Below are 27,282 nucleotides of genomic sequence, written 5' to 3' on the forward strand. Positions count from 1 at the left end.
GTCAGAGTAGCGACCTTTTTGGTGGGGTATTAGCGGAGTTATTGAGCAACAGTACATAGCCTACAAATTATATGTGTTATGGGAATGTAAACTACTATTTACGTTACTATGTAACAATCATGTGCAACTTGCTCTTGCATTACAACAAATTTACATTAAACCTATGAGGTGTACATAATACACATAGAAGTTAATAAGACAAAAATAAAACCCAGCTTTTCATGTTAAAAACTGCGTACTGACTGATACAAAGCACCGACACTGGAGACTCCTTCAATAAATATCCTTCCAATATATATCTTCTTAAGAAAACATCACCATGTTTAAAAAAAACAAAAAAACAAAACACGTATATTTTAGACTTGGATTAAGTGGCGTGTCCTCCATACATGTCCTGCCAATTAGTTGTTAAAATAGAAATGATAACATGTGCATTAAAATGAATGTCATTTTAATTATCGTCAGAGATGACGTTCTTAGAAAATTCATCACCCAATCAGAATCAAGCACTGTGATGTCTGAACTCAGCATTTCCATACCATTACTGTATACAGTACATCACCATATATGGCCTTGCTAAGTGTCGACGAGCTTAGCTCAGATAACCTGTGCATACATTACGTGATTCCCGACCTCTGCACCTCTGCACTCTGATCTTACGTTCGTCCTCTCCTTCTGTAACGGTATGGAAGATTATCGTCTGACCTCCGACCCTGCATGCGCCACATGTTGCTCAGCGGACCACACTGAGGAGTCTACTCCGTGAGAAACGTGTCTGTGCGTGTATACATCAGCTCTACATCATCATGTGATCAACTCCAGCCTCTGTATCAGCGCCATGAGGAACTGGGTGAAAGGGAAGTCTGGCTTTATCAGATGTAGATGATAAAGAGCCAACAGTGGAAGCGAAGAGGTTCAAGTTCTGCACTAGTGACCAGGATGTTTGCAATTTCAAGGGAAAAAACAAACAAACAAACAAACAAAAAAAACCCCCCACAACCCTGACTGACATACATATTAATATTTATAATACAAATGTGATCTTCAGTGGCTCAAAGATGCCTCATATTGATGTAGACGTGTTGGTCTATTTTCACTTTGCTTAACCCCGGTGCTTTTCTAGCACTCGCTTCATCTCTAATCTAGAGAGATGTGCTTTAGTCCTTTAGCCTGTCCAGCTTTCTCACCCCCTCATCAAACAGATAAGCTTGCAAAGATCCAACCGTCATTCAGATACCATCAAACCCAGCACACTGGTCATCTCAGATCTTTTGATACGAATACAAATTCAATTAAAACAAAACAAACCTCAAGATGTCCTTGTTTAAAAATCACAACTTTATTAATACCTTTTGTTCAAGGAAATATAAAAAAGACTCTACAAGTACAGAGCATAGTTTTTGCTTCAAATAAACAGAAACAAAATCTATTTGTAGAAAATGGAGAGAATAATAATAATAATAATAATAATAATAATAATAATTTCACCCCTGCAGTGACCGTGTCAGCAATAAAGAAAATAAATTCCTCTTCATTTTATTAACGACAAGAGTCTGTGCAAAGGAAGAATATGCATAACAAACACACTGTGTTACTGCTACATTAAGGCCTTAGAGCCTTAAACTCCTTGGTAAAGTGACGGTGTCAATATTTTTCTATTTTATATACATCCCACAATATAAAGAACAAAACAAAACAAAAAAAAGCTACAATTGCACCAAGTATCCTTTGCATATGAGGGATGTCTCTAGGGTGATGAGTGAAGTTGAAGTGATCACAGGGTTAATATTCGAGACGCTCACAAGACACCTTCCTATCGTTTAGCCTCCTTAACTCGGTGCCTGGAGTATTAATCAGACCGTGAGCGCTAAAAATCCACGAGAATAAACGTTAGAGGCCCGATCGTGTTCGCTCGGCAATTCCTGTAACCTTCGGCATAAAAGAAAGCGATATTGGCATGATACACACAAATACTGCGCGCAATTCCACTGCAAAATTCAATACGGTCAAAGTGGAAAAATCACGTCATAAAACAAAACATAAAACGCAATTAAATAGGAGGGGGGAAAAAAAAAAAACCCCACTATCAGTATGTTTCTAAAATAAAACTGAAGGCTATGATAGTATGGATTAGAATAACAGAGCAAACTTCAAATAAAAAGATAAAGTAGCTGTTTATCAGATCAACTGATACACTTAATTTAAGATAAAGTACAAAAGTCTCTACGAAGGGTCTCTTCATTGGTGGTTTAAGAACCGAGATGGTGAGCGGTTATAAATAATAAAAGAAAGAAAGCGATGTGGAGGTTGGTTTAGGTCTGGCAGAGTTTGTCGTCGCTGCAGTAATGGCTGGTAGTGCAGGTGTGTGTGGCCATGGAGCGGTGGATGGGAGCAGGACTGTCGCTGCACACGGTCAGGTTCAGCAGACTGGAGCAGGTGGGCAGGTAGACGTGCTGGATGTGTTCCACCTCCGAGCGACACACTGGACACGACTGCAGATACACAACACGGTCACGTCAGTGTTACGGTTCTAATCGATAAACACGGGAATGAACTGTTACGTGGTTCTGAGCTTCCCTTCATGGGTTCTACGTTGAGCCATCTGTGATAAGATGGCCAAAAAAAAAAAACACAAAACAAACACACAAACAAATAAAATATTTCACGTCTTAAAAGCCGCCATTGTCCAATTAACATCTACTTGCCTTAGTGAAGAGATTATATCAAATTTGCATTATTTCCCGCTCTCACGAGATCCCCCATCCTCACAAATCTAACGCGGTTATCCGACAACGCCTGCCGTGCGAACACGAGCCGCTCAGACGTGTGAACACTCCTCCGTAAGAGCACCTTCAGGAATAAAAACCCGAGGCACGTAGGCCACCGAGTGGAAAACAGATGAGCCCCTGTAACCTCCATCAATCCTCTCGCATCAGACGGAGGAATATCAGCCTCTCATTAAGGAGAGGATGAACGGAGATTAATTCCTCAGCTCGGCTTCTCCTTCTGCGGCGGTGCAGACCCAGTCGCGCTACAAAAGGACTTCCTGCTTAACTCGAAACCTAATCCCTTCCTTAGCTAGCAAGCTAGAAAACTGATCTCAGTAGGGCTTTGATTCATTTGGATGAATTCGAAGCCGTCCTCTGCTCTTCCTCAGGGAAATAATCGTTCGGGTCATCACAGAAACATGGCTAAAGTTATGGAGGCCTGAGGACCTTATCTCTCTGACAAAACATAAAATACACAGTTTCTCTTCACCATTCAAGCCTCCTCAAGTTTCCCCTCAGGGTATTTTAATTGTTCTTTTGTTCGTTTCTTTTCTATTCATGCTTGTTTGTTTTTTTCATACATTTCTTTGTTTGCTTCTTTGTTCGTTTTTGGTTTGTTTCTTTGCTTGTTTATGTTCAATTCTTGGGTTGTTTGTTTTGTTTATTTTTTTTGGTTTTTTTTAATGTTTGTTTTTTCTTAATTTTTTGTTGTTTTTTTTGTTTTTCCTTCTTTCCATTCCTTTTGTTCTTTCTTTTCTCTTTTGCTCTTTGTCTCTCTCCACTTAACTCAGCCTTGGGAAGGCAAAGTATGAATAAAAATATATAAAGTCTAAAATAAATGCAGTATAATATAATACAATACAATATTACACATCAGAGTTTGTGAAAAACTGTTTCAGGCTCTGCTGCTTTTTTATTTTTTTGGATTACGTCCTCATCATTCACAAGCGAGACATTTATTTATTTTGATGTTTTGGAGGTACACCGTGCATGTGTGCTTTAGGTCTCACCTGGAGCTGTGCGGCGCAGTTCTGGCAGCACACGGTGTGGCCGCAGGGGCAGAAGGCGGCGTCGATCTCCTCCTCACAGCACAGCATGCACAGGAAGGCCTCGCGCAGCTTCTGCAGCTTCTCCTGGAGCAGCCGGTTCTGCCGACACCCCCCGCACTCCGGAGCGTTCTCCTGTCCGTGCCAAGGCGAGCGGGAGGACGGAGAACGTGCACCCGACCGGGACATCAGGTCCACGATGCCGGCGTTGTACAGCGCCCGTCTGGCGTAGTCGTACACCTCCTTGGACGTCCGGCGGATGTCGAAGACGTACTTCTTGCCCAGGTTGATGTTCTCGTTGAGGAAAAGTGAAGCCAGGTGGCCCTTGAAGTCACGGCTGTACTGCATCATGACTGCATTCGTTACAGTGTCGCATCTGAGGGAACGCAGACAAACCTTTTGATTAGATCAGAGCGGAACATTTTTTCGTTACGATATCGTTATTATAATATCCTGTAAACATCTGGCGGCTGCGACACGTGTCCTGGCCTGCACTAAGAGACTGTCCAAAGTGCTGATTCGCCTTCACTGATCTCTCCGTGAGATACGACTGGCTAGTGAAGTGATTCTGAACGTGAAAAACTGTACGTAGGATAAAAGTTGAAGTACAACGAGAGAGCCTGATCTTGAGCAGAGACGAGGCAAGCGTGTAAAATCGGACGCGAGAGCCGTACACACGCTGCGACAGACAGGGAAGGTGGGTGTGGAGAAGCGGCGTTGTCAGAACCTGTGCCGTTAACCGACATCGGGGTGGTGAGAGTAACTCTGCTTCATGCCGAGTTGCATCACACCACCTTGATGTTGATTCTTTTTCTAGAACAGCACATGAAGAGTTTTATTCCTTTATTACTGCACCATCCGATCTTACGTAACGTCTTCTGGCTTTGTTTACAAGCATTGTAGTCATTTTGTGCGCGGCTTTATTTAACGGATCGATTGGCTTCTTTTTAAATGATGCTTTTTATTTTTAGATGAACTGTTCGCCGGGACAACATCCTTGTAACCATCTACTCCCGGAGGGTGTGAATGTGTCAGCGCAGGTTTGTGTACGCCTCGTACGTCACGTACCGTCCCCGAGTCCACGACAAGGAGGTTTAGAAGGACAAAGTACAGCTCTGTGACACAAACGCAGCAGGACTTTGGACAACGGACTAGACTTTGGTTTTAGAAGAGCTTTTATGGTGACCGGTAGATGTTAGATCCTGAGATCTTCTCATGATACACTTTTCTAAGGATCGTAAAAGTAGCCCTTACAACAACAACAATTGTTTCAGTCTCTGAACAAGTAGTAGTTCTGGTTGGTGCTTCAATATGATCTTTGTATCAGTTCCCCCACTGTTTAACACGTGTACGGAGCTATGAGCTGACCTGTAGAAGGCGTGCGTCTCCGTGATGGCCCGGTACAGCCCGCTAGCCGCTCGGTTACTGATCAGCTTGAACAGTAGGACCACACTGTCGCTGCTTTCCTTCGTCACGGTCAGAAACACACTCTTCCCCGACTGTGTGGCGATTTGGATTAAAGGGTACGAAATCCTGCAAAAAACAAAAACACCAGATTATTGCATGTTTTAGCATCATTAAATGCTAAACGCCATCGTTAATACGATCTGTACAGACGGCTCAGAGGAACGAACGTGAACCTACGACTGTATTTCGGGACTCGTCAGGACACGTGCAGTACTTTGGATTCAATATAATACAGTTTTAGATAAACATACAAGGATTATTGTGCCACACACACACACAAAGGTGGACTGTCTACACTTATAGAACACCTTTTTATCTTAGCGGTTCTACAAAGCACTTTAGAGAAACACGGTGGCGGTAGCGTCGCGTTTCGCTTTTCACCAGCAGGGACTGGGAACTTGGTCAGTTTTGCATGCAAGATAGTCTGAGCTAATACAAGGCAATCCTAGAAAACCTGCTCTAGTAGTGTCTCAGTACCTGTTGACCAGGCTGAAATCGTCCCTGCAGATGGCGATGCCATCAGGTCCCACTCCGACCGCCAGCCTCTGGCCCTCCGCGTCCCGCGTCCAGTGCCACTCCACGCCGTAGTGGTCCAGAGACGCTACCAGCTGCAGGGCCTGGTACTCCACGGAGCCCTGGCTCAGCCCCTCCAGAGCCTTGTGCTTGGCTATGATGCTGCCAAAGAAACACACACGGACACAGTGAGACCGTAATATACGCCTCGGACAATGAAGGTGACAAATGATGTAATCAAAAGAGCGGCAAACGTATTCGTTATGGTTGTACGCCGATTGGGACGGAGCCAGAAATAAACCAAATGAAGAGCTGTCCAGCCAAATACACTCTTTTCTATGCTGAGTCAGTGAGCGAGACGGATGGAACGGGATGAAAACGCACGCAAGGTCTCCTTTTGTACCCGAGAACATCCTGCATTTGTAGGACAGACCATAAGCCATCAGCAGTACGTTATCTAGCGAGCTGCTTTCACTCTGCACACCTGAGGCAAAAGCTCCTGCTGTCACAGTCAGCATATTTACAACAGCTTTCTTTGCAAAGCATTATGGGAGACGAAAGCTTGTTACAAAGTGCCGACACTGCAGACGTCTTAAAACGCAAAATAAATGTCTCCTCACAGGGGGGAAATAAATAAAATAATATAATAATAATAATAATAATAATAATAATAATAATAATAATAATAAAACACAACCACCATAATATGGTGCTGCTAATTAATCAACACTTTCTGACCAATCAGAACAAACATAATGAAAGCACAAGTCACATCATATCGCCCTCGTATCTTTTACGAAAATCACACACTCCTTTCTCACAAGGCAGTCGTTTCAGCCTCGGGTTTGATTTAACACGCAACTGAAAGCAAACAACGTAATTACAAATCATCAGTCACTTAATTAAACCCTTTCATAAAAGCACACACACGGGTGGTGTTGCAATTATATCGACGAAGACAACACGGAAGCTTTATTTACACAAAAACGCGCGCGCGTGTGTGTGTGTGTGTGTGTGTGTGTGAGAGACAGAGCCGGTAAACACTGCCGTGTTTGGATGGACATGAACTCTGACCTCACACAAACACACATGCTTTATTTGGCCCTTTCCCAAACGCCACTGCTCAAACCGAGGACTCCGCAATCAGGCGTGAAGGAAGAAAAAAACCAAAACAAAACAAAAACGCAAGAATCATAATCGTCCATTTAGCCATTAATGAATCGATCAGGATTATTCTTCGCAGTTTTTCCATCATCAGGTTAGAATTTTAGAACATTTAAAGAGCATTTTATTTCACACGACGCTTCAACGAGTGTTAATCTTTTCATCTCTGATTCGGAGTAGTTATTTGGGTAGAGGACGACGATATGGCAAAAAAAAAAAAAAAAAAAAGTATACCACGTGACAGTTGTTCGCTGGGATAGACCTCGGAGCGATCCTGGGAAGGCTGTGAATCTGTGGCAGCCATTTTGAAACAGGGGTTTATAACTATAATTGCTGGTGTACCTGTTAACCGTCTCTTGGTCGGGATCTTTTCTGCACAGCTCGGTGTACCAGTACTTGGCCGTGTTCTGGTTGTAGTCGCCGAACTCCGCCTGCGCCAGGAGGGCGCTGAGCTCCTCGGCCTGCTCCGAGCACATGCGCAGATGACCGCGGTGCAGATCCTCTTTAACGTGCATGAAGAACAGGTGCCTGAGAGAGAGAGAGAGCGAGAGAGATTGAAGTATGAGAACAGGTGGCTGACATGCAAGACAGAGAAGAGGACTCTGATTACAGACTTCAGCACCTACTGGGGGTCAGGGATACAGCCAAAACGCTGTATCATTGACATTTTATCCATTTATAGTTGCGTTTAATCTTGATGGACATCTGTTAAACGGGTTCCCGTTATCGTTCACGTTACAGCCGCTATAAAGAAGTAGCTCCAGACCTCTATCCTGAACACTTTGACCGGTACAAAGCGTGGACACTGGAGACTCCCTGTAGTGCTGCGTGCGACTACTCAACATGCAGAAGTGTGCCTTTTGAACGGCATAAAAATGAACAACCCCAAAACCACACTCACTATTAATATCGGGGTAAAAGCAGAAGTGAAGAGAGCTGACTCTTCCCCTGTCTGACTTTCACCTTGCAGCCTCCCTCGCACAGGCGCATCTCTTATCAGCTGGCAGAGTTTGACCTGAAGCCAGACGCACTGCTGTTCTGCTTCGAACTCGTGACCCTTCCAGTTTGCTCCTGTGCGATAAGGAAGTAATCTACTCGAGCTGCCTCGGTGTGCGTGTGCACGCTCGCACTATCTGGACTTTCTTCTTAGCGCCTTACGTTAAGCGCTTTAAAACCTTCCACAAAAGAATAAGCCCGGAAAACTACACGGCGGATTCATGTTGCTGTAATTTGCCACTGCTAAGCAGCTCTTCTTGCTTCGGTATCATTAGCGGAACATTTTCTCCTCAACGCGTGCGGCTTCGGATTTTCGCTCCAGTCTAGTTGTAACGTGGCGCTTTTACTGCCGTTTTAATGAAGCCCTCTTATTCCAACTACCCGTTACTGCCCTGAATGAAAGACCGTTAGAGTCTACAGATACGGTAATGAAAAGGACGTACAGTGGCTCATGAACATAGCATGTCTTTGTCTAACAAGGCCTTCTTACTTGTTAAACAAATAATCACGGACATCCATCTTTCAAGGCTTGACCTGATCTTAATCCCAGTCTGTAGAGAAAAAAAGGCTTCACGTTGGGATTAAGCAGACAAAGTTTTAGAGAGGACGAAGGCACGGTCTTCTATTCAGAAGCGATTTTGGGATTTTCTCAAAAAGCATGTGAGGGACAACAAAAGGGAAATGGAAGTGAGAAAAGCCCATTACCTGTTTATATATTTCAAAACACTTCCTGAAAAGGAACACTTCTGCTTTGTGCCGGGATTAATACGAAAATGACGTTTTTCCTGCTGTTATCCTCCAGGATGAGCGGTTTCTTTTACCGCCGGACAAGAACTCAGACGCGGTGATAAATTACTCAGCGGGACGAATTGTATCCTTATTATTATTACGAGTTATGAACTCCTGTAACGTCTCGTTTCTCTAGTCCTCCTCGTACCGCTTTTACGACGTATACGGCAGGATTCCTTCACGCTTGGCACCATGAATGTCCACAGGAACACCGAGTCCTAGGACTGGACGGCATCCCAACTTCCTGCTCTTTCAGCCCCGACAACGAAGCTTTTAATAAAAAAAAAAAACCCTGATAAATATTGACTTGAGATTAAAGGGAGAACGTGGTGTAATAATAGATGAGGGATGAGCGATTAAAGGACGGGTCCAAAACAAAAACAAGATATGGAGATCACGTGTTACGCATGTGGGTGTGGAACAATAAACACGCTGGGTGGAAAGACAAAAGGCGCCGTGAGTAAGAGCTACCTTCCCTGTGGTGACACCGGAGTGCGCTGCTCATGTGATGAGCTACCTGAGAAGCGAAACAAAGGCGGGCTGATGGAGGGAGGGAGCCAGGGGTTACTGTCGTTCACGGGCCACGCTTCGAGACAGAACAAACGGCGCCGGTTTAGCCGATGAGGGAAAACAAAAGTGGAAGACTGAAGGAGGTGGTGAGCGCGGGGTTACTGTAGTTCACAAGAACGAACGAGAGGCACCGGTTTGCCGCGTGCCTTAATCAAGATCAACACGAGATCGCGCAGCTGCTCTTACACAGGCGTGCATACTTCAGCACATAATACCAGCTTTCAAATGCAGTGCCACATGTTATTTAAAAAAAAAAAAAAAAGTAATAAAATAAACGTACTGTGGTTTAGTGCTTGGACCCCGGCTCTCTAAAACACACCATGTAACCTCATATGGAAAATATGGAAGTAGGTCATAAGTCAGATAAAATTCACTGGGAAACAGATACAGCGAGCATGCGGCAGTATAGATCGCACGACAACAACCCAAAACCCTGCTATTTTTATTTTATTTTTAAATATGCTCGTCTCAGTGGTGGGTGGGACGTTAATTTCCCCATATGGGTGTGCTGGAAGGCAGGCAGGCAGGCAGGCAGGCACAGGCTACCGAGTCAGCGTTAGCGTGTTAGCACAGAGGCCTGGACAGATGACAACAGACTCACTTCAGCATGCGCCTCGACATCCCCGCACGCTTGTTTACAAGGTGAGATCCTTGGCACGAGAAGTCTAAAATCCTACAACTTCAAGCCGTATTGACTGGGTGCATTTCTTCCTGTAGAGCCATCACACCTTTGAGCGGTTGAAGTTAGTTCAGATGGCTAGACGAAAAAGAAATATATAGGTAAATTGTCGATACTGAAGGTTTCAGGGTCTGCATCAGGACAGGAGATCGTCATCACGCCAACAGAATCAAAACAGCAGAGATGTTCGTCTAGAACTCGGGAGGCCGTACCGGTCGGTAGCGGTTGAAGGCGAGGCAATAATTAACACCATGTTAGATGTGTACAAGGTGTTAATGTTTACACGATACGTTTATTCTTTAAAAAAAAAAGAAAATGCTTAAACAGAACACGAAGCACACAAGGCTTTCTCTAAACTGCGGGAAATGATTTGCGTTTTTTTAACTGCTGTACCGTTAAACAGTGACGGACGGGTTTGTTTGAGGTTTTGGAGAACTGATAAGCAGTTCTTGAAAGTGGACTGTGGACTTCATTGAATACACACACATCTCTTAAGACTCTTAAGGGGAAAATACAGAAAGAAAGAAAGAAAGAAAAAAAAAGCCACACTGAGTCACTGGGCTGCAATGTGACCAATGTGAACAGAATGAGCTTCCGTACAACACAAAGCCATTCGTTCAGCACGATCACATCACGGGAAGAAATAAACGAGCGAAGACAGGAGCCTCTCACACCGCAAGAAGGGTCACCGTTCGATAGGAGTCGGGCGCGTCCGAGTCGGGGGGCTTTTGAGGATCCGAGCGCGTCCGAGTCGGGGGGCTTTTGAGGAGTTGAGCGCGTCCGAGTCGGGGGGCTTTTGAGGAGTCAAACTTGGATACACTGCCAAAAAAAACAAAAAAAAAGGAATATGAAGTCTTTTGTCTGATCACATCCCTTTCAAACAAAGCCCACCTCATGCGCTTCCACATCCCCTACAGCAGTGTGGTCTGACTGATATTCAAATGAACGGGGGAAGGGAAAGACACCATCTGCTTTTCAGAAAGACTGGACAATATCCAGAAGTGTATAATAAGCTACATGTTTAAAGACAGAGCTGTTTAAGAGAAACACCCCCCATCCCAGGGATATTCCTTCATCGTCTCGGTTCCATCTGGAGTCATCGTGCCAGACCCGGTGTGTGTCAGGAACTCGCCACGGAACAAGAAGTTCCCTGGAGTCGAAAAAAAAGTTTGGCTCTCTTTTTTTTTGCCCAGAGACGGCAACACGTCAGCCAATCAGGGCGGACGTAAGCATACCTCACCGGTTGAGCTAAAACAAAGCTCTTTCATTCTGTCAAACAAAACAGCCCCGAGCTGCTCAGCCGGGGTTACTCTCAGTCAACGAACTATAGTAAACCCTGCCGCTGAAAACCCCAATCCACCCCCCTACACACACACACCTCAAACACACGCAGTTCATTTGCACAAAACGGACTTAATCACCACAGCGACCACAACACGTTCTTACGTATATAAAGAGCAAAAGTGGTTTCTGCCTGGTACAGAACGAAACATTTGAGCACATTTATAATCAGGTCTGCTCAGCGGTGTGTTCGGCAACGAGTCGCAAACTGCTAGTTAAAACCTGCCCAAAAAGTGTGTGCCCAAAAGTGTGAGGAAAAAAATGAAACATCTCTCCCAGCTCCACGCCTGAGGGAACCAGAGCCATGTAGGTTACTATAGGTCATGGAGAGAGGAGGCTAAACCGGTCCTACACTCACAGAGTGTGTGTGTGTGTGTGTGTGTGTGTGTGGCGCACGTGCAAATAAGGAACAGCACCTCAATCTATTCAAGACCTTGATAAGCTTTAAAAACAAAAAACAAACCCCACGTTATACAACAGTGAAACAAGACACATTAAACAAAGATATTAATCTGAAACGCAGCCTACACGTGTGTGTGTGTGTGTGTGTGCGTGCACACAGTTGTCAGCTACAATGTGTTCCAAAAAAGAATGGATACGAATGCAAATTGACCTTTTAAAGGAAGTAAAAGGATTTTGGAATAATAAGGATCAACATTTGTTGTTGGTTGAATTAAAAAGAAACCTCATGACACTAATAAAAGTCTGCCCCAGTGCCATTTAAACAAAATAAATACATTTTGAAAATAGTGTACTGATGTCCGAGGTCAAAATATTGATACTCAAAAAAGGCAGATAAAAGGCTGTGAGGCTTGCTGTTATTGCTTTTCAAGTAATGAGTCAAAAACACCACCACCACCACCACCTGTCAATCAGCACGATACATATTTGATGAGATCTGAAGTCTTTCCTGGACGTCTGCGTGCTTTTCTCCAGCTCTGTATCCTGAGCAGTGTTACAGCAGTACAGGAAACACAGTCTGGGTATTTATTCGAGTCAGTCTTGCTCAGGAGACTGATGAGAAGATTCCGGTTAATAAGAGCAGATTAAAGGATTCAGCCGGTGTGCTGATCACATGGCCGAGTGGGAGAAGACAGGTAGCTGCCATGTTTACCGAAAACGTTCAGCCACTACATACGACCTGCTTCCACTTCCTGCTCCTAGTCAAGGACGAATCGAGGCAGTGAACACCTACACTCACCACTTAAACAGCTTTAAACAAGCGTGTGGATGTGCTTTGCATAGTTCCAGCAGAAACACAGGACACTTTGCATGCGTGTGTGTGTGTGGGGTCCGGCACATTCTAAACATCGGAGCTTATTCGTGTTTAACTCGATGCATGCTTCGTCCCCCTGAGGACTGTGTTTAATTGTGGGTGAATTAATGATTTATAAAAAAGGAAAAAGAAAAAAGCGACAAGGTTCCTGACCTGAATCTTAAGCTAACCACTTAAGTTCACCGCTTAAAGGAAAGATTTAATTATTAACCAAATACAGGGGCGGGGCGGGGCGGGGGGGGGGGGGCAGAAAAAAAAAAAAAAAAAAAAAGAGCAGATAATTTTTTCCATGAGTTAAATAATAATAAAAAAAAGACAAAAGAAATAAGTGAGGAATGAACCACTTACAGAACAGAGAATTGCATTTGACTCACGCTTGAAAAGATAAAGTAATAAAAATAAACAACAAAAAAAGAATTCACAATGAGAAAATATTTAAACAATTAAATTAAAATAAAAGATTGAAGCTAAGAAAAAAAAAGAAAAAAAAAAAGTTAATGAAAATTTTTTTTATTAAAGCCCACAACTCAGATCTTGGCACCAGACATTTAAAATGATAGAGAGAGAGAGAGAGAGATTATGTGTGAATGTGTGTGTGTGTGTGAGAGAGAGAGAGAGATTATGTGTGAATGTGAGAGAGAGAGTGCAGCACTTTAAATTTCACTGTGCCAAAACAGAGCAGAGCTGATTAGAGGAAAAGATCAGGAACCTGCTGTGCTTATGATCTCACACACAGCACAATACACATAAAATGTGAGGTATGTGACACAGAGTGTGTGTCACTCTCTCAGAATGTGCATATGGTTTAAATCCACGTCGGGGGAAGTGTGAGCAAACGTGTGTGTGTGTGTTGGAGGGATTTAACTCCAGTGACCCTGGAGGTCAGCAGAAGATACCGGAGTGATTTGAGCCTCCGAGGACTTCAGCACGAAGACACTTTAACCTCTTCCTGCCTGAAAGCTCTGAACCTGGAATTATTAACTCATCGAATAATCCAAATATAACCCGGATCTACAGCCAGGCATGAACTTGTAATCTACCCTCCTGCGTCTCGAACACCAAGCCAACTGCAACCACCCGGCCTGACTGTCTCAGGAAGTGGGACTGGGTGGGACTTTCAGCTCCGAGTCTCAACGAGAACAGCCCGGATCTCTGCAGTTTACACAAAACCTCAAAATATACGATAAAACCCAGGATTATATTCATCACCAAAATATTAGCCAAGTTAACTAGCTACATTCACGTGATCAGTTATACAACAGAAATAACACCACATAACATTAAATAAACCAACATGTGCAGTAATATGCACTTATTCAGCATGGCAATACAAAGTCAACAAAAACAAGTAAATAAATAAAATGCTGTCTACTTACATAATAAATAAATAAATAAATAAATAAATAAATAAAACCATCCTATGAAATGACTCGGACTTGGTTTAGAATCCTCTGATGAACATGTACTAACTTTGCTGGGAACCTGGCGCAGACCTACTGTTGATTCACGAAAGATGAGGACGTTAGACATGAACTATTCGAACAGCATCAGCGTCTCAGGAGAAATCGCCTCGCCCGTCACCAAGCCCATTAAAATCAGCTTAATAATACGAACAGGAATCACTTCAGGTGTCTGTCCCACCCCCCATAATCAAGCCATGTGAATCGTTGCCTTTTAAATAGGGCTTACGTTGATATAGCAATATAATACCGAAATCGTGAGAAATGATTACGCAATACCATTTTCTGAGATATTGGTGGTATGGTGGTGAGTTTTTTTTTTTTTTTTTTTTTAAATTAAACATTTTCAATAATTACAAATTAATAATGGTACCAAATGGATGTTGCTGATTAGTTGCCATTTAAAAACAAACAAACTCTTCTTTGTCATTCCAGGCATTAAAGAGACGTCTGATCAAAGTCAGTTTGTTAGCCAAAGTTATCCACCGTGATGCGTATCGTAGAAGAGTCCTCAGGTATCGTGATGGGATATAGTAGTCATATCGCCCGGACACGTCGACCCAAACGCGAGTCTGACCGTCACACCCCTAACATGCATGTGAACATGGTCTGCTGACTCGGACCGTAACGGACATGCAGTTAAATAACAACCGCGCCTGGCACCCGGACTCTCGACGTACGGGGTCTGTTTACAGAAAAGCAAAACCGGTGTAATGAACAGAGTCGATAGAAAGAGCTCCTAGAGGTTATTTTTCCCAGTTCATGTGGAGAGTATTACATAACTACAGACTAATGTATAGCATAAAGCTTGTGCAACAGGCTGAGAGAAAGAAAGACGTGGGGGATGGACACACACACACACACACACACACACACAGAGAGGAGAGAAGTGTGATGTGATATGAACTGATGGGCTTTTCACACGTCTGTGTGTTCTACAGTAACACTGATTTGTTTTCTCTGCTCCAATACGCCCGATCAAAGTAATCCGCTAATTAACACATCTTTCCTGAGGCGACGTGGGCGTGTTAGATAAATGAAAACATGAAAATATGAAGTCGGATTGCTGCTTCAGGCTGGTTCGCTCTCGTTTACAACACCGCGCTGGAGAGACAGGTGTGTCCGTGTTTTTTGGTCAGCAGTCAGCAAAATCGTGTGAAAGCCTTCTCCGAGAAGGATACAGTGGAGAAGAAAACACAAAACAAAAAACACTCACTGCAGTAATAATAGACAAGGCAGTGAAGGAGGAGTTGATTCTGAATCATTTATACACGCTCAGTGTGTGTCTGTGTGTGTGTGTGTGTGTGCGAGAGCTCCAGCACTTCAGATAAGGATGATACACTTTTGTGTTGGTGAGCGATGCAATACAATGCCCTCAAGCCTAGGAGATGTAGGGCAAAGGTGAACGCACAAAGAGAGTTCGAATGCGAGCCTCAGCTGTGCATCACACACGTGCCCTCACACACACACACACACACGCTCGTTAACACTCTGCCAGGGGGGTGAACAATGAAGCACTTTCATAAGCTTCCAGACTGAAGCGAGTCAGAAATGTCAAGCTAAATATGGACAGCTATCTAATTTCCCAGCAGGGATGAGGTCACATCCCGTCAGTGATAGACCACTGCCTGCTTTCTGACGAGCCGGCCTGGCGCGGATCGCTTTCAGTAAATGATGACCATTCTTCTATAGAAGTGTCACATCACATCTTTTCACACCTGTAAGCTTTGTAGGAGTTGTGATTTCTGACTTGAGTCCCAAGGACCTCTGCAAAAAATTCCAGTGGAAGTTCTGCAGTTTGTAGGTTATAGTTCGGGCCAAGCCGCGTCACGTGACATCACTACAACACGCATTCACCCAAAACCCTCTTCGACTCACGCATCTCGAACACGAGTACAGTTTAAAGAGGGTCTCGTTTACAAACATGGAGATGGAGAAAACAAAAACAACCCCTCCCCCAGCATTTTTGGCCGCAACAACAAAACGATATAAATAAATAAGCGAAATCCTGTACAGACTGATTAAAAATCTCCGTCATAGCAGCGTTCACGCACCCTCATCTAAAATCTCACCAATAGAAGGACGGCATAGCATTATGAAAAACGGACGGAACAGCTACGAAAACGTAAGCGGCGATGACGGAACGTAAACAAAAACACGTTCACTTTGAAAAACCTTCGTTTATGGAACAAGTTGGTTTCCGGATTGCACGGCCTCGACGACGTGAACAGAACGTAGTAGTTTTTGTTACAGCCGTAGATCTACCGTAAGAAGATCATCATATCATCTGACACGGAGAACACGGTATGCTAATCATATAGGATTCAGCTGGAGTTTTATTGGGATCGTTTCATACGCTGTGACGAGTAATAACCCTAAATAAAATAATGAATACGTGAATAAATAAAATAAACATGGTATCAAGAAGCAGACGGATAAGCAGTACACGGATAGATGTTACAGCGGAAAGTAATCAGCAGGCAACTCAACCCACAGATACGAGATCTGAGAAGCCACACAACTTCTTTACTGCACATCGAAATGGCTTGGTACACGTCCAGCGCGCCATCTCGCCTTGACACGTCTGAACCTTGTGACTTTACACCACCGAGACATGTCCAAACATCTCCACTCGATCATCTACAACCTCTCCGTAAAAATGTTAGAAACATTCCAGACTCAAAAAGCCTACTGCTTCATCGCGGAAAAAAAAATAAATAAAAAATCCGTCTTGAATTATTAAAAAGGAGCCATGAAGCGGCAGAACGGTCTGGCGCTCGACAAATAAAAGAACCCCCCACACAAACTGGAGCGAGGAGGGAGGTGGGTGGGGACGAGAGGCTTTGCAGCAGGGATCGCATTTCCATGTGCAGCCTCCGAGCCTCACGCTGCTCAATGACCTAGAGTTACCCTGAGCGAGCGGGGTTACTACAGGGCATTCATCACTGCTGGAGAAAGAGAAGCAGCGACGCCAGACAGGCTCTTGTTCTTCACGATCTCTGATGTATATTTCAAGCAGCCCTTAGGAAACATCACTGCACATGAATTTTTCATATTTAACATGACCCAGATTTGCTCTAGAACAAGACTATCAGTTTTAAAAAAACAAAAAAAACAAAACCCAACTGCATGTACTTCCCCTTTTCTCAAAGCGCCAACACTGGTACACTCATCTTGACTTGCTCTTCCTGTCGCGCTTCTCTGAAGTGCGAACTATATTTGTCAGATATTCTTAAGCGCTTGCTCACTTGTAAACACACGTCAATATTGGATTAAAAACAAACAAACAAAAGCTTAATCCAGTCAGAAATCTTACTGCACTAAAAATTTGTGATCCCGAATTTTGCCTACGATGATATGAACGTCAACGCTGTCCATTTACAGGCACGTTAAGACTCTCGTCGTATGTGTATTAAGACATTTCCCCCTGTGACAGAAGTACCTGGTCTGCTCTTGGAGTATTAAGTGGGGTTCGACGAAGAACTTGACCCTCAGTCGGAGCCTGCAGGGAGTCACGCTGTCCATCTGCTGCGAGATTCGGTTCCTCAGGTTCAGCCACAGGTTCTCTCCTTTACTGCCGGAGAACTGCAGGCCAAAATAGTCCACTTCTATGACACCCAACTTCCTACATACCTGCAGCAAAAAAAAACAAAACACAAAACAAAGACACAGCGATTACGATAACATCATGAAGCTGGAATTTCACAGTATGGCATATTTGGACTCGGGTATTCAAAGCATGCCAGTCCAGATATAACGTGGAACGGTAAGATTAGTGCGTAATTATCGTCGCACCGTCTGGAAATATTTAATGAACAGGAACAAGTTGTAGAGCCACAGCCAAATGTTGTGCTAATTAACGACAAGCTATGAGGATGTAGTGTTGAACATGAGAGTATACAGGAAGCAGGTACAGTACAGGGGATTTGAACTAAAGTAACCTCAGTCAGCTGTACCACAACTGACACCACAGAGCAGTGTGTTTAAACAGGAAGAAAAAAAAAGGTGCCCATTTGATTTCATTTCTGATCAAGCATTTGGGATAGATAGAGATAGATGGAGAGATAGTTAGAGATATAAATAGATAGATAGATAGAAAGAGAGAGAGAGATAGATAGAGTTAGTGAGAGAGAGATAGTTAGATAGAGTTAGTTAGAGATAGACAGATAATTAGTTAGTTAGAGATAGAGAGAGATAACTAGATAGATTGATAGATAGATAGATAAATAGATAGAGAGACACAGACATTTGATGGGAATCTCAATGGATGTGATTTTTGTTAGTGGACCTCAACTATCATATTGTCTACAAGTACATTTGTCAAATTAAAAAATTGTAACCGCACACATTTCTAGAGTAATTTTGCCTTGTGAAAATAAAACAATAACAAACATTAAAAACACTTCCCCCATTCTGTAAAAGTTGCACTTAATCCCAGAATACACCTGAAGGCTTCAGAGGTTTGTTTATCTCACTCACACCGACTCCTGTATGATTTCACTCTATTGTTGACTCCTTAAACACTTCTCCTGAAAGCACTGGACGTTCATGTAACATGTTAGAAAAGAAAATGAAGAAGAAAAAGCGGTTAAAACAGACTCAGGTTCTCTCACCTTGTTCAGACAATCCTCTCCATTCGCCTTCGCATCAACTTCCACCTCCATCACCACCGAGTCCGGCCGCGTTACATGGCAAAGCATTTTGGGAATCTGTATGTATTTATTCACTTATCTTTGGTTTTTCCCAGTGCTTAATTAAATAAAAACAAACAAAGAATAAAACGACCCTTTTCAGTCGGTAAACCTACATCGAACCCTCAACTCACGTCCCTGAGCTGTCTCTACACCGCACTCTCTCTACGGTGTAGCTGCGTTCCGGGCGCTATATGAATGAATCAAGATTTAAAGCTCCGCCCACTTCCGGAAGTAAAGACGAATAGTCGACTGTCGACTTCATTTGCATAATATTTGCATTGGACCAATGGGAAAGCATTTGGAGGAGCCTGCTCTAGAAATTTATGTCGTAGTAATACATACTTTTAAAATAGTAAGATAATACTATTATCTGAAAAGAGCGTCGCTCATTTAAGAAGAATATAAATAAAAAAATTAATAAAAAAAATACAAAAACGTGCATAGGCATTTTATTTTTCTCTGAAGAAGAAGCACATATGCAACGTAATTCAACACTTATTCAGTGTTTATTAACATTTATTAATAACGAAATTCAGTGTGATTTGAGGCAGAGTTTTTCTTTTGAGAATCTTTACCTTGAGTGAAGAATTTGAAGCTGGAATTCAACTTTAACTAGAGGATGTTTTAGATAAGTAACTATGATTTTTCTTGATGAAAAATTTCAATACGTCTTCCACCTTTTGCAAGACCACGCCAACAAGAAGAGTATAAAAATGTATAAAAGTAAACATTTACTGTATATATAGGTAAACATAAATGTTTACATAAAAGTAAACATTTACTGTATATACTGTATATATATATATATATATATATATATATATATATATATATATATATATATACACACACACACACACACACACACACACATATATATATATATATATATATATATATATATATATATATATATATATATATATATATATATATATATATATATATACAGGGTGTCCCAAAAGTCTCCATAGATAGGGACTATGTTTGCCAGCACCACGTCAGTTGTGCCTTGGTCAGTGGATGTTCGTGGATGTCCACTTCCTCTTAGCTGGTCCGCAGCACTTCCAGTATTTTTGAATTTGTTAATACGTTTGACAACAGTGTCGTGTGTGATGTGATTGCAATGTTTCCTGTTAAAGTCCAGCGCAACCTTGCAAGCCATGAGAATGAATCCAATGTGTTCTTGGCATATATATATATATATATATATATATATATATATATATATATATATATATATATATATATATATATATATATATATATGTAAATATATAAATCTCTCTCTCTCTCTCTCTCTCTCTCTCTCTATATATATATATATGCCAAGAATGTGTGTGATATGTGTGTGTTTATATATATATATATTTATATATATATATATATATATATATATATATATATATATATATATATATATATAGTGTTAATTTCCCATATGTATGGTGCCTTTGGGATACCTTATATATAACAGTGCTAAAGCATTAGGAACTCTGTCTTTTGTCAGTGGTATTTTACCACCATCTGCAATCTAGCCTCCTTGTTGTTGTACGATGTATACAGGATCTGCGACGCCTCATGTTCAGTACTTTATAATACACTATGTTACCTTTTGAGCATGATTCACACAGCTAAGCAAAGGACACTGTGATGTTCTGTCAGAGGACAGTGCGGTGACAGACAGAATACTGCAGACTCATAATCTAATGCTTACCCCTCTCTCTGCACCTCATTCCAGTAGTGTGTATGCTGTTTACGCTGAGTCGGCATTCTGAGTAAGACATCCAGACATCTCTTCAGATGGGAAATTGGATCAGGCATTCAGGCACAGATGTTCTCTGGTTAACTGTCCTGTGGTGTCTGCTGAGTAATTTTACAATTCTTTTACAATGCAATTTAATTTAAGAATGTATTTGCAAAACAAAAACTATCTGAACTTTATTTATTTATTTATTTGATTTTGAACACTTCTGTTACTCTCTTAGACCAACATGACCTGAGCAGAAGTGTTCTCGCTCAACGTTATTACCCACTGACTAAAGTTAATGCCAATAATGTTTCAAATCCCCACAAGCGTTCTTATGACTAATTAATTGAATTTTAGTTCTGATGTAAGGGATTAAACACTTTAAAGTGTGCTGTTATTGGAAAATATTCAACTTCAAGGTGGTAACAGTGGTAACAGCTCTTCTTTGCATTCGGACACATCACACCATCCAGTTGTTGATTATTTTCCAACGCTAACAATTTTATTTATTAATGAATGACATGTCAAGCTTTTTATCCATTTTTACTAAAATATAATTGTTGTGTTGTGAAATGTCCGTGAACCAACTTAGTTCCTGTTCTCCCTTGTTATAACAGCTTTAAACACTCATTCTCTGACCAGCCTGTCTTTATTCATTTCTTCTGAAGTTAATAAGACAATAAACACAGCTTGACATGTTGCCAAGAAACCGCAAAGTGCCATCCATCCTAAAGACTTTCCCATGCCGGAAAACTTTTAGCTCTGACTTTTACAAAGCACTGACGCTGGAGACTCCTTCCATAAAGGTTGAATAAACACTGACAGAAAGAAGAAAATCGACCACACCGATGATTACACACTGTTTTAATTTCTGTTTATATGGAGTCCATGTTTTTGTTGTTGCTAAAGAAACAATAATACACTATAAACCTTTTAGTCAGAACTACTGTCAGAGCTGCTTTTAACACAACAGGTGTAAATTTTAAATAAATGGTGTGTTAAAATCAGAATCTGAAGGAATTAGCTGAGCAATCCATCCATCCATCCATTTTCTGTAACACTTATCCTACATAGGGGCACGGGGAGCATGTAGCCTATCCCAGGGGACTTGGGACTTGGGGGGGACACCCTGGACGGGGTGCCAACACATCACACACATTCACACACTTTATACAATTTAGAAATGCCAGTCAGCATACAATGCATATCTTAGGACTGGGGGAGGAAACCAGAGTACCCAGAGGAAATCCCCAAAGCACGTGGAAAACAAGCTCCATTGCTGGTCATCCAGTGCTAACCACTAAGTCCCCCAGTACTGGTCATGTAGTATTCAGGTCCTGGATTTAATTCTGACTTCATGACTTGTGACTTGACTTTGATTCGCAAGCTATGACTTAAGATCAAAATTGATTCTGAACTCATGAGGCTCAAACTCTGACATAAAAAGAAATACTGTAAGGCAGTACTCTATCAATCCCATGACCTGGAGTTGATTTGAGGAACTTAAGCAGAGACTTTGGAGAAGTTGGAGCAGAGCATGAGATGACTCTAGGGTAACTAGGACATGAGGATGACTACAATCCTAGTAAGTTTGTAGAGTTCTCTGTTCTCTTTGAGTTCGATCTTGCAAAAAAACGTTCGCCCCAGAATTGCAAGTCTTGGTATTAAGTAACCGCCATCATCGTGGAATTCATCCCCTCAGTAAATATTAGATACAGGAGAATAGCATATTGGTCTAAAACAACAGATACATGTAGCACATGTAAGTAGAATAAAAATGACCTTATTTTGAGTCTAACATCCCATACAATCTAAAAGAGAGAAAAAAACGCATACAGATTTGAATAATTATTTGTCATGTTCATGAGAGAAAATACAGAAGCTTATTTCTGCAACACTTGGCAAAATATTATGCAGATTTTAACTCACAATTAAGAGATAATAAGTCACAACTGTGAGATATTAACTTATCATTGCAGAACATAAACACATAATGGCGAGGTAAAAAGTCACAATTGCAAGGAAAATCTCCGTAATATTTCCTCCTAGAGCTTTCATAGAGAAGCTTGTTTTTGCCATATAAAAAGAAAATACTGTATTATGCAGATTTATACCAAAAAATTATAGCACAACACGGCCTTTTATCTCACGATTGTGAGTTACCGTGACTTCAAGTGAAAATAACTCACAATTGCGAGGTAAACAGTCACACTTGCAAGAGAAATCTGGCTAATATTTTCTCCAAGTCCTTCCAAAGAGAAATTTTATGGACGCTCATTTCTTATAACACAGATTTATCTCACAGTTGCGACGTTTTATCTCGCATTTGTGAGTTACTCATGTAACTTCATGCTTCCACAAAAAGAACTCTGGCAGCTGCTAGAGAAAAAGTTTAAATCACACAATATTAACTCACAACTGGGAAACAAATAGTCGCAATTGCACGATAAATCTGTATAATATTTTATCCTACTACACATAGTCGAGAAATCAAGAGCTATGCAAGCTAAGCCTCAGGGTTTGATCACTAAGGGGGCACAGGCCCCCCCAAGAATTTGACAAAAGTACTTAAAAAGTACTTAAAAATCTATAAGAGGGTCCGGGGGGCTTGCCAATTCATGTCAATCCGGGTGACTTTGAGAGTAGTATTTATTTATTTGTTTGTTTGTTTGTTTACATTTTCTTTAATCATACTATGTAACAAACATTAATGCAAGTATGTGATGCAGATCATCTCATTAGTTCAATTTGACATTTTAGTTTACTGTAAAGGGCTTTGCTGAATGCAATACTTCAAAAAGAATGGTCACATTAAAAAACAAAAAAAAACAAAAAAAAAAACAAACTGACCACGTGGCCCAGTTGGAATTTTTAAAACTTACTGTAAGTGCGAAACAGTTATGTCCCCACAGTTATGGAACAGCCTTCCAATTAGTCATTGTGACTCAGACACAGTCTCGGTGTTTAAGTCTAGGCTGAAAACATATTTGTTTACTCAAGCTTAATATGAATAGACTTTCTTTTACGCAAAGTACACTGTGTTATCCATTATGGGATATTAAGTATACCTAATAATCTCTCCCTCTCTTTACCTCCCTCGCTCTCTCCTTCTGTCGAGCCACACATGGTTTTAGGGAGATGTCAGTGATCCTGAACGTTTCTGCTCTCCAGGCTGACCTGATCCATCCTGATGCCCTACCTCTGGATGGAGCTCTCATCAACTGGAGGCTACAGCCTGGAGACTGCTGAGGATGGTACCACTTGGACTGCAATTACTACATACAGTTCTGCACTCAGGTCTCCTTTAGTGAACAGTGGACTAGTTCAACAAACAGACTTCATTTAAAAACCATCATGAACTTTCTCTTACTTTCACTCTATTCGGTGTTACCCAGATGAGGACAGGTTCCCTTCTGAGTCTGGTTCCTCTCAAGGTTTCTTCCTCATATCATCTTAGGGAGTTTTTCCTCACCACCGTCACCACCGGCTCGCTCAATAGGGATAAATTCACACACTTAAAATCCGTATCCTGTGTTTATATGTTTCTGTAAAGCTGCTTTGAGACGACGTCCATTGTAAAACGTGCTATATAAATAAAATTCAATTGAAAAGGGTTAATGCTTTGACATTTTTACCATATCTGGGTGATTTTTGTTCATGTGATTGTAGATTAAGGTCCAGGTTATTAAAGATTTATTTGAGGGGTAAAGAAATTAAATTCTGCAGGGCAATGTAGATCATTCAAATGCAACGTTTGTCCCTGCTGTCTGTCAGGGGCATAATCTGGCCTGGGCATTCGCGGCTAGCCCTGAATATTTTTTTCTTTAGCCCTGAATAATTGGAGCGGTTTTCACTACGTAACTTAACTTTAATAAAAGAAGACGGCAGTGTGGTAATTTTGTATCTTCAGTGAACGGAGTATTGTATTTTATCTTCAGTGAACGGAGGTGAGACCAATCAGATAGGGTTTACAGGAAAATGCGTGGAAATACTCGTGTGTTATTGGCTGACTGGTCTTAATTCTGCCAAACGTTAGCTCACACAGTCAGTTGGTGTGAGGGGAAAATGGATATACGCCAAGTTATTACCAGTAAATGATTGACACTGAAACTCTAACTTACTCTCGTAGACAGTCAACGGGGATCGTTTCCTGTAAACCCTGTCTGATTGGTCTCGCCTCCATTCGCTGAAGATAAAACACAACCCTCCATTCACTGAAGATAAAAAACTCGTGCCCCAGTAAAAGGGGTCTAGTGACGCTCCTGCTAAGCCTGCTACACAAGAAAAAAAAATCCATTTGCATCGCATTTGTTATCATGAGAAAATATCTTTATTGTTATTATGAGAATACATGTTGTTCTTATGAGATAAATACAGTACAGTGAAGTCCAAAAAGTTTAAGATGCTTCGATATTTGCATTCTTTTCTTAATTTAATACAAAATGTTTCGCATTTCATATGAATTATATTATCAGCGACAGCACGAGCGAACAGTAGAATCTCAGAAATATTGACTCGAGTTACAGAATTAGTATTTGGTTCGTCCTGCTTTTGCTTTAACGACCGCATGCACTCCAGCTAGCATGGACGCCACAAGCTAAAGTTTGTGTAAAACCTGATGATCCACGTGGGATCAAATTCGCTCAACATGTGTTTCAGTGAAAGGGCTAAGAGTCTGGCAAAATATTAACACCACAAATTTGCTTGAAGTTCAGAATGAATAATAATAATAATAATCCATTTTTTTAAAAGCGCCTTTCACGACATCCAAGGACACTTCATAAAAACAACATGCAAATACAAAACACTAAAACACAATATTATTTATACATAAATACACACACACACACACACATGTATATATATATATATATATATATATATATATATATATATATATATATATATATTTACACACATTATACAATATTATACATAAAACACTAAAACACATATTATAATGAAGTATTATGTAACCGTGTCACAGAGAATATGCAAGCCTGAAGACTCGAGTTTTTAAAGAACTTTTGAATCTTGAAATGGATTCACAGTTGCGAATGTGATGGGGAAGTGAATTCCAGAGCTTGGGGGCAATGTGACTAAAGGCTCTTCCACCCATGGTGGTAAAGTTCATGTCCGAGACCTGCTGAGGAGGATCGCAGTAAGTGGTGAGGGGTGTAGTTCTCCAAGAGGTTAGTGAGGTAAATGGGCGTATGATTATGTAGGGCCTTAAATGTGAGAAGCAGAATATTGAATTGAATTCGATAGGCAACAGCAAGCCAGTGAAGCTGGATGAGCTGAGGTGTTACATGGCTGGTTGTTTTGGAGCATGTAAAGATCCTTGCTGCAGAGTTTGGGATTATTTGGAGCTGGTGAAGTAGTTTATTAAGGATGCCAGACAGGATGGAATTGCAGTAGTCAATGCAGGATGTTGCATAAGCATTGACCAAGACTTCTGTGCTGTGTGGAGTGAGGGATGGGCGTAGTCTCGCAATGATCCGTAGATGGAAAAAGGCACTGTGAGAAACATTGTTTCCGTGTGCAGAAATGGAGAGAGTGCTATCTAAAATGACACCAAGACTCTTAACCTGAGTCGAGCATGGTATAGTGCAGCCGTCAATGCAGAGGGTGAAGGTGTTGCAGTTGTTAGAAATAGTGCTGAATATTGGATATTAAAATTTCAAGATACACTAAACATGTAGGTTTGAAACATTTTTAGGTTTTAAACTTTTCAACATTTGAAAAACTTCCTGTTTATTGTCAGTTTTGAATGAAAATTCTTATAATCAGTGTAGTCTCAGACTTTCGGACCCTACTTTATGTTATAATATACAGTACAACCAGCATTATCGATCTAGTTTTCACAACATAAACCCACATGCATATGTCTGAATTGATAAGTTCTGACATTTTCTTTTTCATGCTGGTCTTACACCACACTGAAATACTTTTCTCAAAATAACAAGATGCATGTTTGATTATAATGAGATGCTGCTAGGAATTTTCTTTTCTTGCATGGTAGCTTCTGTGTTTTTGATACTGCTCTACTTGTAGTAAACATTTCAAATGGCTTAACTGAACTGAAACACACACACCCACACCCACACCAGTCCTCTAACCTTGTGTGACTTCCTGTTTCCATCACATTAGCCACAGTGGGTTGTTAAGGTTGATCTAGAGTGTGTGATGTCAGGATGAATCAGCAACTGGCTCTGTCTCATGCCTGCACCCTGCCAGGTTCGGACACTCTGCTTGCAGCCCACAAACACACAAAGGTGACAGGTGTGTGTTTGTGCGTGCGTGTGAAGTTGACGGCTTTGCAAACGACTTATAAGCTACGTCATAAATCTCATACCAGCTTGTGAATACTGACACAATCATCTAATATACTGTATATTCATACGACGTATCATTTAATACATGTGTATGCATAATTCAGTATGTAGTCATCATGTAGGTCAGTTTCACATCAAGTGTTTCCCAGAGCCTTTTCTTACAGCCTGCACAACTGTAAGCTCTCCCGTGTCTCCTAGGGATTAAAGGAATGTGATGGAGGACAAACATGGTCAGAAAATACAGCCACACTCCCTCCTTCACTCACTCACGTGTTCATATGAGACTCAAAATGACCGAAGAGGACACACAAGTGTCCTGCAGGGAAAACATGGGACTGAGCAGCACACTGTGGTTTTCACTTGCTCAGTGGCCTAGCTAAGAATTTTTAGGTTTATTTTTATATTATATTTATCCACTCTCATCAAAACATTCT

At 41.4% G+C, this 27,282-nt stretch overlaps 1 protein-coding gene across 1 annotated transcript; it reads right to left on the reverse strand.

The window, feature by feature from the left end:
• Positions 1-1,317: 1,317 nt before the first annotated feature.
• mylipa (myosin regulatory light chain interacting protein a) lies at positions 1,318-18,980 on the reverse strand. Its single transcript, XM_053638152.1, has 7 exons — positions 18,683-18,980; positions 17,512-17,702; positions 7,301-7,486; positions 5,759-5,956; positions 5,183-5,347; positions 3,779-4,190; positions 1,318-2,492 (listed from the first exon to the last, which is right to left on the reverse strand). Exons 1-7 carry the CDS (start codon positions 18,767-18,769, stop codon positions 2,313-2,315), a joined length of 1,419 nt encoding a protein of 472 aa, XP_053494127.1. The 5' UTR covers positions 18,770-18,980; the 3' UTR covers positions 1,318-2,312.
• Between the last annotated feature and the right edge of the window lie 8,302 nt (positions 18,981-27,282).

Source organism: Ictalurus furcatus, chromosome 12 (assembly GCF_023375685.1).
Source record: "Ictalurus furcatus strain D&B chromosome 12, Billie_1.0, whole genome shotgun sequence".
Lineage (NCBI taxonomy): Eukaryota > Metazoa > Chordata > Actinopteri > Siluriformes > Ictaluridae > Ictalurus > Ictalurus furcatus.